General features: G+C 34.3%; 1 protein-coding gene across 1 annotated transcript; it reads left to right on the plus strand.

Moving 5' to 3' along the window:
- Window positions 1-471: 471 nt before the first annotated feature.
- LOC149531269 (caffeic acid 3-O-methyltransferase 1-like) lies at window positions 472-2,998 on the plus strand. The gene is made up of 3 exons (XM_089809459.1): window positions 472-1,212; window positions 1,723-1,787; window positions 2,402-2,998. Exons 1-3 carry the CDS (start codon window positions 498-500, stop codon window positions 2,699-2,701), a joined length of 1,080 nt encoding a protein of 359 aa, XP_089665585.1. The 5' UTR covers window positions 472-497; the 3' UTR covers window positions 2,702-2,998.
- Window positions 2,999-17,666: the final 14,668 nt, after the last annotated feature.

The raw sequence follows: 17,666 nt of genomic DNA on the forward strand, positions 1-17,666 counted from the left end.
TTTTTTAAATTTTAAATTGTTTGGAGGGGTAATACTTGAAATTTCAAAACCCTAAGTAACACATATTAAGTCCAATAATATCATATGAATTTTTGACCAAGTTTTTCATAATGGAACACCCAAATTCAAATTGACAACGTTTTTAATCATTTACTATTAAACAAATTATAATTAACTACCATCTCCACTAATGAATGGGCTCCACTAGAACCCTGCCCTCTCGCATAGGTAGTATCTTTATGTCAGCTTTATCACGCGGCGCATGATGTAAGCAAAAACTTTAAATTGTTTTCATTATAAAAAAACACTGTATGACACATTTGTGGTTGTGCACATAATTTCCTAGTGCTGCTGTCTTATCGATTGACTTTACATTCCAAACCTCTTTATTCCATGCCCATGTTTTCCCACGCCGTGCTTTTGCATTGTTGTCTCTCTCTATAAAAATCCTCATAGACCCTGAAAATGTGCATCGAATTCTGAACTGGGAATCGACAATGGAGTCCACTGCTGCACCGATTGCTAACGAGGAGGAATGGCTTGTTGCTAAGCAGCTTTGCAGCTTCACTTGTCTTCCCATGGCCATGAAAGCTGCAATAGAACTTGATGTGCTACAAATCATATCATCTGCAGGTTCTGGCCTTCAAATTTCCCCTGCCCAAATTGTAGAGCAAATCCCAAATGTGAACAACCCAGATGCGGCAATTACTCTTGATAGGATTCTGAGAATCCTCGCAAGCCATTCACTCCTCAGCTGCTCTTTAACCACGGGCAAGAATGGCAAGCCCGAGAGAGTTTATGGTCTGACTCCTCTCTGCAAATACCTTGTGGCCAACAAGGATGGGAAGTCCTTGGCCCCATTTGCACTGATGAACCAGGACAAGGTGTTTATAGACTCTTGGTTTCATCTCAAGGACGCTGTTCTTGAGGGGAGTCAGCCGTTCATCAAAGCTCATGGGGTGCATGCATTTGAGTACCCTGCCATGGACCAGAGATTCAATGTGGTATTCAACAAGGCCATGTCTGAACACTCTGCAATTATGATGGAGAAGATTCTGGATGTCTATCAGGGCTTCAAGGATTTGGAGGAGCTTGTGGATGTGGGAGGAGGAGTTGGGTCTACTCTCAATCTTATAGTTTCCAAGTATCCTCATATCAGAGGAGTGAATTTTGACATGCCCCATGTTGTCAAAGATGCCCCTGAATATCCAGGTTAGTGAACAATGTTGCTAATGTGCAAATGAGTATTAATTACTTTTGGATTTGTTACAAAATAGTTTGATTAATTAGATTTAAGAGTTATTCAACAATGTTTTCCATTATATTCTGTGGGTCATTATTAAAATAATAATAAAGATTTGAGTTTGATTAATGTTTGGGATTGTACTCTAGCATCTATTATCTGGATAATAGAGAGTATGATCTCAATAAATTAGACCATTTTTAATAGACCAGGGCATGATTTAGTATTATTGATTATATACAAAAATGTTGTATAATCCACGCATCATTCTACAATGAATATTAGATTACGAACATTGATAAAAATCATAAATATAATATGATTCAGAAATAACAGAATACTAATATACCTTAAACATTGACTTGACTTATATGGATAATCTCTTTTTACTAATTTTTTATTTATATTCTGATTTAATATTTATATTTGAACTACTCATGAACCACAAAATTAACAATTTTTGGCGAATCTTTTATAAGGTGTGACACATGTTGGAGGAGACATGTTTGAAAGCGTGCAATCATGCAAGGCTATTTTTATGAAGGTATGTAATTTGAATTCACAATCTTTAAATAGTTCAACAAGGTTTCAAATGGTATTAGAATATAGTACTTATGTTTATGTGCTTCACATATACCATTGATGCTTTGCTTATCTAATAAAGTAGCTGTTCAATTTCAAACTAAAATTACCTTGACATAAGAACATGTTTTTTTTTTGTTATTTTATTGAGAAATTACCTACAAATATTTAGCTTTAATTGGTCAGCATTATCTTATCATTAGATTTATGAACAACCTAAATGTATTAAGTAATTTGAAGGTTGCAACTTCCTTGTGAATGTCATTATAATTCTAACATTGATAGAATAAATATAGAAACATTAAGCAAGCATTGATTCACCTAGCGAAATATAATAATATTTTTAAATAAAATTTATATTTACATCTTTGATAGATATTGAAGTTTACAATACAAAAGGTTTCATACATAAAATAATAAAAATTCTTATAATGAAATTAGTAATTTTTTTGCTATGGTCAGACTTAGAGTAGACATCATATTTAAAATTATATTTGACTCCTTTTTTATGGGTAAATCATTTTTGATTTTTGATATTGAAGTTGAAAATTAATATTTGTATGTTTGTTTGGTTAGTGGATTTTACATGATTGGAGTGATGATCATTGCGTGAGGCTTTTGAAAAATTGTCACAAGGCATTATCAGAGAATGGGAAGCTACTTGTAGTGGATTGCATCTTACCAGTGGCTGCAGAGACCTCTGCATTTGCTAGGCAAGCATTTCATATTGATCTTTTAATGTTAGCATACAATCAAGGGGGAAAAGAGAGGACAAAAGAGGAATTTGACGACCTTGCAAAAGCATCAGGATTTGTAGGAGACATTAAGCCCATTTGTTGTGTCAATGGTTTATGGGTTATTGAGTTCCACAAATGAATTTTCAAATGTTAATTTTGATAGGCCTTGAAAAACATGTTTTTCTACTACCATATACAACAAGGACACAAAGCGTCAAAGTTTCTACCTAAGTACAGATTTTGCATATGACAAGTAGCAATTTAGATAGTGTTTTATACATTGGATATGCAATAGGATAAAGCATGTGATGCAATTTCTCATTGTATTTCAATAATAGTTTACATTAGCAAAGCATCTACTCAATCATGTTATACAACTTGATAGAGCAAAAGTATGTCTCATAGCATATCAATGCATATACATTATTTCATTATACATATGTGACATAAATAGTGTACTTGGATATGAGACTCATGCATATACATTATTTGATTACATGCCTTACTTTATATTGACTGGTATCTTTTGTAACTGGCATTAATTATAGCTTGATATGCCAATCCATGACAACTGCAAATTCCATTTTGTGTATGTTAGTATATTGTAATTATGTCTCATAATAACTTGCTTTTCATATTTTGAATAAATGCTAATTTCTGACTAGTCATATTTACCTATTGTTGTGAGCAATTGTTCAATCTCCATTTGTCACAATATGATTGATGCCATTGTTCTGGTTCAATCTGAATTGACCTTTCATAGCGAAATCTTGGAGGATAAAGATGAAGTTTGATTTGTCTTGTGTGTAGTCCTCAACTTTTGTGTCTTTTAGGCTTGGTAGTAGTTGTTCAACAATGGACTTGTCTATTGAGCATTGGATGATTTGCTTGTTTTCAGTTATGGTGATAGTCGTTAGGTATAATGAATATACATATGCAACCTCTTGATTGCATCTATTGCAATGAGCTATTTTGTCTTATAACATTCCATAATCCTCAAATTTTAAGTTGCATTGGGAACAAAATGTATGAAATGGATTTGCAAATGAGTTGGCTACTTTGAGAACCCCATCAACTTGCAAGATATGTTTGATATTAATGTAGCTTGTGTACAAATTAATTAGTAGTTGAAGTGCTCAATTATCTGAGTTTGCTTACCTGTAGTGTTGTTTGTAGCAATGCATTCAGGGCATCCAATGTTCTCTTGTCTTTTAGTGTACAGATGTATGTAGCAACACTTGTGCGAAATGTTTTATCCATGTCATTCCATCATACAATGTTTCTAAACAACATTGCAGGAGTCTCACCTCTTTGCAATTGGATTGTTATTTGCATGGATTCTTCTTGGAATGTAGAGTTGATTTGGAGCTGGTCATTGACAAGAGATTTTTATTTTCTACTTTTAGAACTCTGTACTCAATAGAAACATGACTACTGTACATGTTGCATAGAAAGAAGGTGTGTTTAGTGTTCTTTTTACCTATACTTTGTCATCATCCTTGTTTCTGTCTTTTATGTTAGCAACATATTGGGAGCCTGTCTATCATCCTGCAACTATTAGTGCATCTATTGTACCAATGGCATAGGTACTTGTGCTTGTGAGTAGCTGTTTGATTGTGGTGCTTGGTATGAATTTTTATTCTTGGCAAAGTCGCGGTATAATTTCAATTGTGCTTGAATCTTAGAGCATCAAGATGCAATCAGAATCTCCACGGTCATAGGTTATTTTGTGTCCTATTTTAAATCTTGACACTATAATGGATGTTCCTAGAACTATCTTGTTTTTGTACTCTTGTACAAGATTCCCCATCCCATTTAAATTTATTGTCATTTCTCCTTTAAAGTCTATCAAATCTGCATGTAGCACCTCTCGTGTTTTGTGTCTCCTCCTCAGTATTATGATCCTTTTCTTTATCTTCCTCCTTGTCATTGTTATCATCACCATTATTTCTCCCCTCAAAGGGATCTTCTTCTCCTTGTTTGACAATTATCAAACCATAAATCAATTTCCACATTTGAGTGGATTTCTTCACAACATCTGCAATATTTTTTTGAAGAATGCTGAATGCCCTATATTTTGGTGCAAACCCTCCACCATATTTCTTGTTGGCCTTGATAATATGCCCTTTTGACAATTTTGGCATTACCTGGGTTATGTGGATTCTCTAATTTGTTTCTCTAGGTTTAAACAATAATGCCATTTATTTTCAACAATAGTATATAATTCCTTTGGCATAGTGTTATCTAATTAAAGTGAGGTGTTCTTGAACTTAGACATCATTTCATATATTGATTCTTCAATCAAATTCTTCTCTTCTCTACCAAGTTTTTCAAAATTAATACTTTTCAAACTAGACAAATCTGCATTATTTCTAACATTCTCATAGATATTATCAAGATCAGATTTTGGTGGATGACTTACCACTCTAAATTGGCTTGTATCCTCTAATTCTATTCTCTCATCATTAGTTTCTGGTTACAATGTATTTCCTTCTTTGTTTCTTCTGCTTTGGGCATTCTTGTTCTGTGGCCTTGGCCTTTTCTTTGGCTTTTTCTTTGGCCTTTTGTGTAGTGGCCCGTGTGCTTGCCCTAGTTGTCGGTGCTATTTTCTTTGTTGAGTTGGGATTAGCAATCTTCTTTGCCTTTGTATTTGGCAAAGGCCGTGCCTTGGCCTTTCTCTTCTTAGGTTTTGCTTGTGCTAGTGCTTCCTCTGCTTCCTTGGCACCTTCTACCTCTTCTTCATCCTTATCTTCTCCCAATCCTTAGGTTAATGTAAGAAGTTCTTGAGCTTGTTCCTATTCTTCCTCTTCATCCTCTTCATCATCATCTTCTTCTTCACTTGTGCCTTCACCAAATTTGGCCGTTAATTTCTTCACCAATTTGTTTTTCTTCTTCAATGTGGAGGCTATCTTCATTATAGCATCATAGTTTCCAAAAAATTTAGTTGATTTATCAACTTCTTTAGTAAGAAGTGTAGTGATGGCAGTTGAGGCTTCATCAACATTAATCTCATAGCCTAAGGGTCTTAGCCACCTTACCCTAGGTATGACAACTTGTACATATGTACAGTCAATATCAACAAGAAAACACATGTCATTGTAATAATGTTCAACCAATGAAACAAGTATTCTCATCCTTTGTTTCATAGACTTCTTGAAGTCTTCAAAATAGCTGGTCATGATAGTTTCAAAGTTATCTCCCATTTTCTCAATATACTCATTGACTTGGATTGCAACTGATCTATTTGTCTTCCAACTCACCTTGCCAAAAGATGGGAATGTGTTTTGAACATAGAAAAATAAGAAAATAAGGATTGCTCCAAACTTACATTGTGCACTCTTGGTTTTTCTAATGGCACCTAGGTTCTCTATTATTTGTTGCAATTGTAGTTCAACTAGATCATAGGTATGATCTTTCTTTACAATTTTATAGCCCACATCTAATGCAATGTAGGGTACACTGTTCAACCTGCTTGATTTATAAAACTTATGAGAAATTACCCTTATTGCAAAATAAAGTAGTGGGTCTATGATGGTATCAATAGTCATTCCACGTTTGTTTCATTTGGCTCCTATGTTTTTCTCAATGACCTCCTTTGAGTTGCTTCACAGAGTCTTCAGCTGATCTAGGGTTGGAAAAACAATCACCCTATGAACTATCCTCTTTGAAATTTTGATGGGACCATCTTTCAACCATAACCATCCATCATGTATTTTGCTCAAAGCTATCTTGATCCATTTTGTTTTGAACATTGTATGGAAATCTAGGGCATAGGTCAAACCCTTCATTTCAACAATCTTAAATTCTTCTTTCAAAATGTCATTTTCACACAATTTGTCATAGGATTGTCTTATTTTCATGTCACCTATTCCTCCTACTTTACAATTGTGGCATTTTCTAACATCTTGGACCATTATGACTTTCAGGAGAATCATGGAAAGTGCGCCTGATGGGTCTTGTTTGTATGCAACATTTGGAATTGCTCTAAAATTTGGTCGCTTCACTTCATTGCTAACTAATTGAACATTTAAAACTTCTTGACCCTCTAAATTCCTTGAACTAGATGCCATTTGACAAGCTAGGGTTTATACAAATTTCAAACTGTGTGACTTGACTTATGAAGAATACCTTGGAAATTTGATGAATTGATGTTGGATCATCGCTAGAGTCTGTGAAAATGCTTTGAACTTGGTTTTTGAGTCACCTTCTCACTCTACTTTCTCTTGTTTGAATTTTTTATAATGAAAAATGAGTAAAAATCAACCTTATACCCTTCAAAATTCTACATTTAATGCTTAATGCTTATACAACTGCAAAGTCAACATCAACATGATTTCTGTTTTACTCAACATCTACTAACATGAACATCACTCAACAACTACTATAGGCTTGGCCTTAACTGACTTAGTTTCACAACTTGGCACTAACTACTGTTTTACTTGGTATTCACAGAGAACTTTTCATGCTCAGCCATAACGTGAAAACTTGAAGATTTCACCTTGAACTTTTCATATCTTGCATCTTTATTCATGCTAATGTAATCTTTTTAGTGTTGTTTTCTTTAGGAACTGATGTATGATATAATACTTTTGAATATAAGTCCCACATACCTCTTGTTTTCTTAGTTTGATGAGGTGTGACCACTTGACCCATTGGGTGAAGTGATCCCTTCTCCATTAGATGTACTGCAACCATTTTTCTTCTTCCATGTCTTATTCATCTCATTCTTGATGTGTTCAACATTTGCCTTGCCTTTGTCTTTAACAAATTCACAACTCAGTGGTTTGGACCTAGTTGGACAATGTTTACTATGACCAATCTTCAAATAGTTGAAACATGTAGTTTGACTCAACCACCTCTTGTCATTACCATAGTCTAAAGTGAGTCCTAATGTAGTTTTCAAGTACATGTCCATATTCTTGACAATAGTGAGAGCTATATCTTGTATTGTAATCCTAGTCATAAGAATTTCCATAGCTTCTTACCTTTGATGGCTTGCTTAATGACCATGTGGACTTGGATTTGCATTCAAAGGCTCTATGTCCATACTTCTAACAGTTGTAACAATATCCTTAAAATTTTGGTGCATGCATGGTTCTAGTTCTCCATTCATGTGCTTGATGACCTTGTTTATTGCACTTATGCCAATGGACCATGTTTTTAGGCTTAGCATTCTGATTTGTATTCTTGCTCCTGCACACATTAGAGGTATGCCCTTTCTTTCCACAATGATGAAAAGTAGGTTTGGAATTCTTACCCTTGTTGTTCCTTTCCTCAACAGCTTTGGATGACTCTCCTTCTTCAGTGCTTGTGTAGCCCAATCTTGATGTATCTCTATTAGATCTAGGGGATCTCAATAATTGCTCAAAGTACTTGATGGCTTCATTTGTCTTGTTGAAACTTTCAGCAAATTCTTTTTCTCTTTTTAGGTCATTTTGCAATTGTTCATTCTACAACTTCAATGTAGTTATCTCAATGTCCTTGACATTTAACTCATGATGAGCATTCATCATTTGACTTAAGGTATCCTATTGCATGTTTGAGATCTTGGATAGCTTTATTGACTTCTCTTCCAATCTGTTTGCCAAAATTCTTTTGTCTTCTTCAATCATTGGCTTGTCTTCTATAGCTTTCTTCTTTTGTTCAATCACCTCACATAGCACTATAGCTTGTGATTCTTGCTCCAACTTGAGATTTTTGATTTCTTTAGCTTGAGCTCTATTCTTCTCCATTAGATCTGCAATTTTTGCATCAAATTCACTAGAGTTACCATCTGCAAATAGCTTTGTGGTGTCAATCTCTTTATATTGTGTGTCATTTTCTACTATGGCAATCTCTTTCCTTCTTTTCAGGGAACTCTTCAAAGCATCTCTGGCTTCACTCACTTGATGTAGTAGAAAATGTATTTCAATCTCCTAGTCCTCAATGGTCTTTCCCAATCTATAGACTTCCATTTCAAGATCTTTCCTCTAAGCTGCAAAGCTTCTTCTTCTGAGAACTTAGCTCTAATACCAATTGTTGGAATTAAAAATGGAAAGCATATACTTCTGGGGTGGGGGGGGTGAATTAGAAGTTCAAACTTCAGCTATCATTCATTAGATGCATGTAATGTATGAACTAAAAATAATACATAAATAAAATACATCTAAATCATGTAACCATATAATCACACACACACACACACACACACACACACACACACACACACACACACACACACACACACACACACACACACACACACACACACACACACACACACACACACACACACACACACACACACACACACACACACCAGATATGATTACCCAGAAATCCCTCGAATGAGAAGGTAAAACTAGGGTGGGGATGACACCCACAAATCTTCACTACTGTAGTAATAAAGTGTACTCAATTAAGGCTACAATGGTTTGACCATGAAACATGATCTGCCCTGTAAAAGGCCTACCCTATTAAAGGCTTAAAGGACTATTAAGTCCCACCTTGTTAGAGGATTTCAACACCTTGTTAGAAGTTTACCTAGCTAAAAGATTTCAAAACATCCACTTGGAATGTCACCCTATTAAAGGATTTATTACAGCCTGCTAGGACTACTTTGCCTAGGAGATTTAACTAAAATCACCTGTTAGGATGTTTCAGTGTAGATCTTGTCATTGGCTCTAGTTTCCTGATTAAAGATCAAATCCATACAATTTCCTTCTTGATCCTCTTTAATCTGATATACAATTGTTGCATTCTTCTATTCTTTATTCTCCTCCAACTAATTCTTCAATTCACTCTCACTGCTAAGTCACCTTGAATGCTTTGTGAACAAATTCAATCATTCACCCCTTGTCACCTCCTGCAACATGATCTCTTTCACTTTCTTGATTCATGATAATTGTTGGGGCTCTGTCTTCCTTATAAATACTTTGGTGGCTTAGGGTTAGGTATGAATCTATGGTTGAGATTCATTCTTTTTGCTGCTTAATCCTTCCTATTTTCTGATTGGCTAAATGCAAACACATAGGGATTCTGCAAATAGATTCATCCTTATCTTTAAAGAATTTAAATCTAACCTTGTGTCCGCTTGAAAATGGTTTACATAGTTGTTTGTGCAATCATAAAAAACATGTCCAATCTGTGTTACTCGACACTTGAAGTTACTGATGCTCGACACATACTGTAATTTTGTTTCTAACTCGACACCTAAACTACTCAACATCTACTATTCACTTGGCACTTGAATCACTCAACATGGTCTATTTGCTCAGCACATGAGTGACTCGACAATCATTGAAACTCGAAATAGTCTTGTACTTACATATTATACTTGGCATGCATTACTAGTTCAACATAAACTAAGTAAATGTCTTAAGTGTGTTGACACTTAATTGTCAAAACCAATTTGAGATCAACAAGATGTATGTCTTAGGCCCAAAATCATTCAAGATCATTAGAAGAAAAATATCAAACTTAGGATAAAGTTCCATGTTATAATATCCTTTCCACTTGATGTATTCTACATCAAAAAAATAAGAACAATATTTAAGTCTAAATGAAAACAAAATTCTTCTACAATGTCACAAGATTAGTTCACGAGATAATAGAATTTTCAAGGAAATATTGATACCAATCCAATCCCTTTTCATTCAATATCCTAGAAAAATCAACCAATGTGTTCATCATCAAATTATTATTTTTCAATGAAATATGAAAAGAATCCAACATGCACATTCCTCTCAAAATAATAATACTAAAAGAACCTTGACATCAATTTTTATATTGAATATTTCTTGGTTGATCCAAGAGAGGTCAAGTTGCTTGTAAATAGGATCAAGTAGAACAAGTGAGAATGAAGAAGTTAGTTATATTTGTTTAATTATAAGATCTCACTTTCATTATGAGACATTGATTCTTTCTTCATATTTTTTTTAATTATAAGATCTCCCTTTCATTATGAGACATTGATTCTTTCTTCATATATCTTTTACTATTACATATCATTAAAATTATATAGTTGGAAACCCATACAAAAGACTTAACAATTTTAATTCATCACTGGAGATATAGGAAAAGTGTAGGCTATCACAATAGTTCATACTCAATTTACATTACTTACAACCAAAATGATTACTAAAATAACTAAAAGATCCAAACTAATCATTGTCAAAATTATCATCACTAAATTTAGAGGTAGTAGAATTGATAAGGGAGATCTGGTACATATAGCAGGTTCCAATTGATCCTCCTAGTATGTCTTTGTTCCTCCTGTTTTTTTTCTTCCTTGAGCTACTGTAAACATTCTTCTATAGTAGCATCAAACTTGTCCTTGGTAGTGACTGATGTATAACCATGAGCCAGTTCTTTTTCGTCCAGTGTGGTTTTCCCTTCCTTTAGCGATTGAAGGAATTTGTGGTTGTTAATCTTGAAAGCTACTATCACCTACATGGCAACATCAACCCCTATGAGTCTCCTTAGAGACCCAATGAGATACTTGCTAATACCCTAAGATATATCGGTATTCCTAGCTTTCCAAATGAACTAGAGAATAATAGAGGATAATATAGACCAAAAAGTATTGAATCTTTTGTTAAGCTAAATAATGCTACTAGTAATAATGTTTCTAAAAGAGAAGCCTCCATAAGATACTAGCCCAAAAAAATTCTGTACTTCCTTTGAAAACATGCAATCAAAGGAAACATGTCTAACTGATTCAAATTGTTTACAGATAGAGAATATGTTGAGCTCCCTCTACCCCCAAATTTTGAAATGGATGTTTATGTAGTAAGACACTCCAAAGAAAGCAACATATATTGGGTTCAATGGGTCTACACTAGACTTGCACAAATTTTTTTTTCCAAGCCTTAAGGGCCTGTTTGGTTGCTGGAATACAACCGGAATATGAATAGGAAATTAGAATATGATTTGTATTCTTTGTTTGGTGCGTGGAATAGGAATAGGAAATAGGAATGCGTATTCTCATTTTAGCCCCAAAATGAGCTTTTGTCCATTCCAAAAAATACTTGTAATTGGAATTGCTATTCTTGCATTCATTTTAACTTTCTCAAATTTGATTAAATTTTCAAATCTGCTTTGACCTGGGGTGAGTGCTGGAACTTTGTTTTCAATATTTTCAAATATTTCAGCGATTTTCCAATGGTGTCGATTGCATCTTTAGAAATATTTCCAAATGGTGCCGATTGCACATTAACCCTATTCCAATTTAAGCTTGCATAACCAAACAAGGGATAAACAAGATTGGATTGCATTTTTCCATTCCTATTCTTCATTCTCCATTCTCATTCAAATTTTCTATTCTAATTCTCAATTCCTACGCTTGCAACCAAACGGGCCCTAAGCTCCAAATTTAGTTTCCAAGAATATTCAAGATGGTTTAGAATGTCAGGTCTAGAAGATAAGATGGAATAGATATATTTATCTTTAACCAAGTGCATGGGAGTGGAATCAAGACATCAGCTAAGAAGTACAAGAGGAAGGGGTGCAACAATTTAGGTTGATAGATTACCAAAGGCCTTGTTTTGTTAGCATGAATGTTGATTATATTTCTATGGGGGAGTATATTAGCATTGTTGGAGACATGACTCAATGGTTATTTTTGCATTCATGATAGTGTTTCTCGTTGATGTCAACATATTTGTTATTTTGTAAAGTACTTTATAATCTTTGGAAGGAAATGCTATATTAAAAGAGATGATGATATTAGAAAGTTTGATTCAAGAAGTGACAAAGGAATATTTCTTAGTTATTTGCTAAAAAGATAAGAGTACATTTGTTTTAATCAAGACCAAAGGCTATTGTTGAAAGTGCTAATGTAAGAGCTGATGAAAAGTTTACAATTCATGAAAGAATACTTGACTATGATTCTCACAGAGAGAATAATGAAAGGAATAAAAATAAGAATGTTGAGAATGAATTATTTTATGAACCTAACAATAATTTATAGATTGAAATATAGGGAGAAATATAGAGAGAAGAACCTAGATTTGAGCCGAAAGCTGAAATCACAATTGAGCAACACCTAATATAAATATGGAAAATAATCACCCAATTGAATAGATAATTGAAACCATGAACAAAGGAGTTGTGAAAAGGAACAAGGTAAGTGAAGAGTTGTGTTTTATTTCTCAAGTTCAGCCTAAGAATACTAATGAAGTTTGTAAAGATGATTATTGGATTAAAGGTATGAAAGAAGAACTAGAGTAGATTGAAAATAACAAGACTTAGGAATTGGTTCCTAGACCTAAAGGTAAAAATATTGTTAGAATTGAATGGGTTTTAGAAACAAAATGAATGAACAAGGTGAAGTTGTGAGAAACAAAGAAATATTGGTATGTAAAGGATATTCATAGCAAGAAGAAATTTACTTTGAAGAAAATTTTACATCTGTTGCTAGATTAGAAGCAACAAGAATTTTTTTGGCATATGGAGCTACCAAGAACTTTATAGTTTATCAAATGGATGTGAAGTCAACTTTTCTAAATGGAGAACTTGAAGAAGAGGTATACATTAAACATCCTGATGGTTTTCCTTTGACAGATAAAGAAGATATGGTTTGTAGACTGAAAAATGCACTATATGGACTAAAACAAGCACCTGGAGCCTGATATGCAAGAGTGGACAAACATTTGAAAAGTTTGGGATTTGTGAAGGGTAATGTTGATCATGTAGTAACATGTATCAAAGAAATAATGATAATAGCTTACTAATTGTTGCAGTGTTTATGGATGACATTATTTTTGAAGGTAATGATGAAGCAAGAAGATGTTTTAGAAAAAATGAAGAAGGAATTTGAGATGAGCATGATTGCAGAGATGAAATACTTCTTAAGATTGAAAATTATATATAAAAAAGATGAAATTTTTATATCACAAGCTAAGTATCTTTAATATTTTTTGAAAATTTTTGGATTGTTTTATGCCCTGCATATACATCCCTACTTTTCCTAAGAAAAAAGTAGGTTCCCCTATTTTTGCCTTTTTCCTTCCTTTCTTGAGGTAAGTTACTTTTGTTTGGGTTCAGATTTTGGTGTTTGGGTTTCCACATCCCTATCCGAGATGTGAGACCCTTGTGTGTGGAAGAAGGAAGTGAGAAATTCTAGCCTCTGAGCAAGGATCCTTGGTCTTTGCAAAAACTATTTTTAGATCAGGTGGGAGTTTGTTCACATGTGTCTTCGATGATGAGGACACATTTCTACGGTCCCACGGTTGGATGCATGGAAAAGTCAATTAATGAGGGATAAGAACAATTAATGCACCTTTTAACTATCATGATCAATAGGGTATTTAAGGTACCTAAAGGAAATAATTATCACTTTGTTCAATAATCAAAATTTTGCTCTGCGAGTAAAAGTTATTGTTCGGGTTGTCACCCTAGGTATGAATGTTCATTCTGCAAGTCTATGAGGGTTTTTTTCTTAGGGTTAGGCTAGTTTTGGTTTGCATGTAGATGAGGATAGGTCTTGATGTTGTGACACTTCTTCATTCTACTGCTTGAGGTTAGTGTTTCTGATCCCTTTTGCATTTTATTTTATTTATAGGTTGTGTCTTTCTAGTTTTTGTGTAGTTTATTCCTTCCTTTTCTTTCCTTTCTTTCTTTCTTGGTTGTCTTTCTTTGTTGCCACTTTGGCATGATTTTTGGTAGTTTCCCAACTCCTCTTTTTTTTGAGCTTGAACATAGTTTCTTTTTGTTCTGGTCATTCATCATCGAGCGGGGCTCCACCTTCTATGTTTTGGAAAATTGGTTCATATTCTTTTAGAGAAATGGGCTAAGTAGTCTGGATTTATGGACCCTCAAGGGGCTCTCAAAATTAAATAGTGCAAAGTGCATCTTACTATAGGAGGATAAGTTTGGTTCTTCCTTTGTTCCTTTCGTTGCATTTGGTTTGGTGGTGCAAGTTTCTCTTTTGCTAGTTTTCCTAGGCACTTGCCCTACCTGGAATATTTTTATCATCTTGGTGCCCTTTGGTACCCTCTTTTGGTCTTGGTTTACATGTGACATATGATATCACTAGTGAAATTTTTATTTTTCTTGGCCAAGGGATCGTCAACATGCCTCCATGGTGTCTAGGTAATGTTTGTTTTCTCTAAAAGATAGAAAGTACAGGTATGTTGTCACTGTTAGATGCACACATGTGACTTGATTCTTGGTAGGATGAGTGTTGTCTTGTTGGCATGGCACCAAAGGTTCCATGAAATTCTATGGTGTTCATGAGTGGTGGTTTTCGACCTCTCACCATCTACCTGGATGCAACATCCCTCCTCGAGTTGAGTGTTTTACATCACTCACAACAAGTTTGCTGGTATTTCAAATTTAAATGGTTGTCATATCAAAAGTACCTAGAAATTATTAATCCCTCATGTCACATTAGTGAATTTTGAATAATAGTTTTGTCAATCATGTAAGGAAAACTTAGTATCATAAGCCACATTGTTAGAAGTCTTATTCAGGTAATGTATTTTTGGGTTTCTGCTAGAGGGAAAGTGATGTGGTGGTAAGTTTGAAACTACCTATTTTTGTACTCATGAGGTTTGAAATTATAGGTTCTCAAGATTCAAGGATCTTGTCCCCCACTATTGGTGAGAGATAGTTTTCATGATTCTAAGGTATGGCTTCTATTTATCATTCATTTGCCTTCTATCAAAGGTTAATATAATTGTTTAGGTTTTTTAGTTTTATGTTCCTTCCCATGTGGTACATTTTCCTTTGTAAGGATGGGAGGACATAAGACCCTAAAATACCTAAAATATTGAGTCTAATAGAACGCGTATTTATTTTTAAAACAAGATCATGGTATTAATTTGTTTCTGATATTTGTACATGTTGATGAGTACTAGATTTGGAGGACTGAAAAAATTGTTTGGACATAATGGGTGGACAAATATTGACACAAATTCCAAAAGATGGAGATCACCTAATAAAAAGGGCATCTCTAGGCAAAGATGGGAAGATAATTCCATGAGGTTATTAGGTCAGCTAGGTCCTGAGATCTAAAACATAGAAGGATCAATTTCTAATAGAGGAGTTGAGTGTTCCCAAGAAGGGAAGTTATGGGAGTAGCAAGTTTACAAACAGAAGGATGCTTGCACAATTAACACTCCATGAGAGAGGGTTTGAGATGTTTATCTTCCTTGATCAATTATGCAAACCCTTCTATGTCTGACCCTTTTAGTGTTGTGATAGGAGAGGGTGCATAATGAGGGCTCCCCTACAAGTAATATTTTTAGTATGTAGGGATCCTTTTCGCCAACTTCAATACTTTCTCAAAAGGAGCTCCACTTTCTTTTAGAGGCACCACAAATCTACTAAGTGTAAAATTGGGTTTGAAATTCTATCTTCCTCATGACTTGGTTGGGTGAGCTTTTATTACATGGTAGTCGACATTCAACATTCCATATTTAGGAGTCTTGGAACTCAATTCCTTTTGATATGTGGGTGGCACATTGGGAATCCTTTTGAATTTGACCTTCCACCATTGTTATTGGCCAACATACTTATTTATGATGTGGTGGGCATTTAATGATGAAAAATAAAGAACTCCTCTTTCTCAACTATGTGTTTCCTAATGTACTCAATGTATTTAAGGCTGTTAGAGAAGTGGAGTACTCTTATCAATCCGTGGGTGCATTGAGGAGATATTTGACAAAGATTTGATGGAAAAGCATGTAAAGATCAACATTTATGGATTAAAGTTTCCTTGAGAAATTCCCTTCTCCATTCCATGCTTCTTTCCATCCTCCTTTCATGGATTTTCAATTGCACTTTCCACTTCTGCAATTGTTTCTACATGAATATGGGAATAGATTTTGTAGATTTAATAAATAAAGGTAGTAGGTGATTTAGTTAGAGTAAAAAGTTAGTTTCCCGCATCAAGATGTAGATTGTTGTCTATAAATAAGAAGAATGCTGACTATTCTAGGGTCAGTTAAATTGATGATTCTATGTTCCATTTTATTGTAACATCATTGTTATGAATGAAAGTAGTACCACCTTTTCTTTTTTGTAATTAAGCTTCCCAGAAGCATTGTTTCACCTAGTGCATGTTGGTATTCATTAGATGCTAGTAGAGTAGAGGAATCCTAGAGTTCTTGCTATGAGATTCATTTATCTTAAAAAGTAGTGAGATTTTTCTATTTTGTTAATGTTATCTTCCTTGGATTGGATAAATCTAAATGACCTTGTTTACTTTGGTACTATTTCATTTGCAACAATTATTTATGTTAGATTGATTGATTGAATATGTATTTAAGTTACCCTACCATCCAAGCAAGTATTGCTAATAATAATGGTACAAAAGTAGACTATAGGTAGATTAAATATCTAACCTTGTAGGCTCTTTGTTTTTTGTTATTTTCTTTGTGTAACCCCTTGGTTCTATACTATGACATTTGCTTGACCTAGTTCAAGTGATCCATTACTAGAACTAATATGCATAAAACATTGCTAAAGTATCCACCCACCTTATTAGAAATACAATGACCTCCTCGTCCAACTTTTCCTATTCCTTGCATGATCAAGACCCAATCTACATGAGCTCAGGAGTAGAGAGTTCGCCTCTTTGTTCTTTTAGGCGATATTGGTAGAACATTCCAATCTAGTGATAATTCTTACTCTATTGGCAGTGTGCGAAACAAAGTTATATCAATAGATTGGAAAGCTATAAATCTGTTGGAGCACCTATGGCAACTAGCTATAACATGTCTAGAAAAGATAAATCCCCTAGTGTTGAACATAATTAGTACTGATCTATGATTAGTGGATTACAATATTTGACACATACTAGACTTGAATAGAATCTCCAATTTTTCCATACTACCATGTAATGAACTCACTTGGCAAATTTTGATTCAAGATGCCAGAGAAGTTCCTATTTTATCTAATTAATGAGTGCCTTGTGTTTTTGTTTACAATGACCATTTCTTTATACTTTTGTAATGTTTGTTTCATGATGCCAGTGCAATACCCATTTTTCATGTCGATGGATACTTAGATGTGTCTTCTCTATGTGTGGGTTGTTTGTGATAAGGAAAAAATGTTATAAATGATGTTTCCCCATTAGAGTTTTGGTTGTACTACACTACTATTTGGTCCCTTGTGATGGC

Source organism: Cupressus sempervirens, chromosome 11 (assembly GCF_028749045.1).
Source record: "Cupressus sempervirens isolate cs-2001-9-10 chromosome 11, ASM2874904v1, whole genome shotgun sequence".
In the NCBI taxonomy this organism is placed as follows: Eukaryota; Viridiplantae; Streptophyta; class Pinopsida; order Cupressales; family Cupressaceae; genus Cupressus; species Cupressus sempervirens.

What these genes read in the sequence shown, in the direction of transcription:
- LOC149531269 (XM_089809459.1), top strand. Translation starts at nt 498, where the DNA reads ATGGAGTCCACTGCTGCACCGATTGCTAACGAGGAGGAATGGCTTGTT. An exon ending in AGATGCCCCTGAATATCCAG is followed by an intron (nt 1,213 to 1,722) that starts GTTAGTGAACAA and finishes ATCTTTTATAAG; the next exon opens with GTGTGACACATGTTGGAGGA. An exon ending in GCAAGGCTATTTTTATGAAG is followed by an intron (nt 1,788 to 2,401) that starts GTATGTAATTTG and finishes TTGTTTGGTTAG; the next exon opens with TGGATTTTACATGATTGGAG.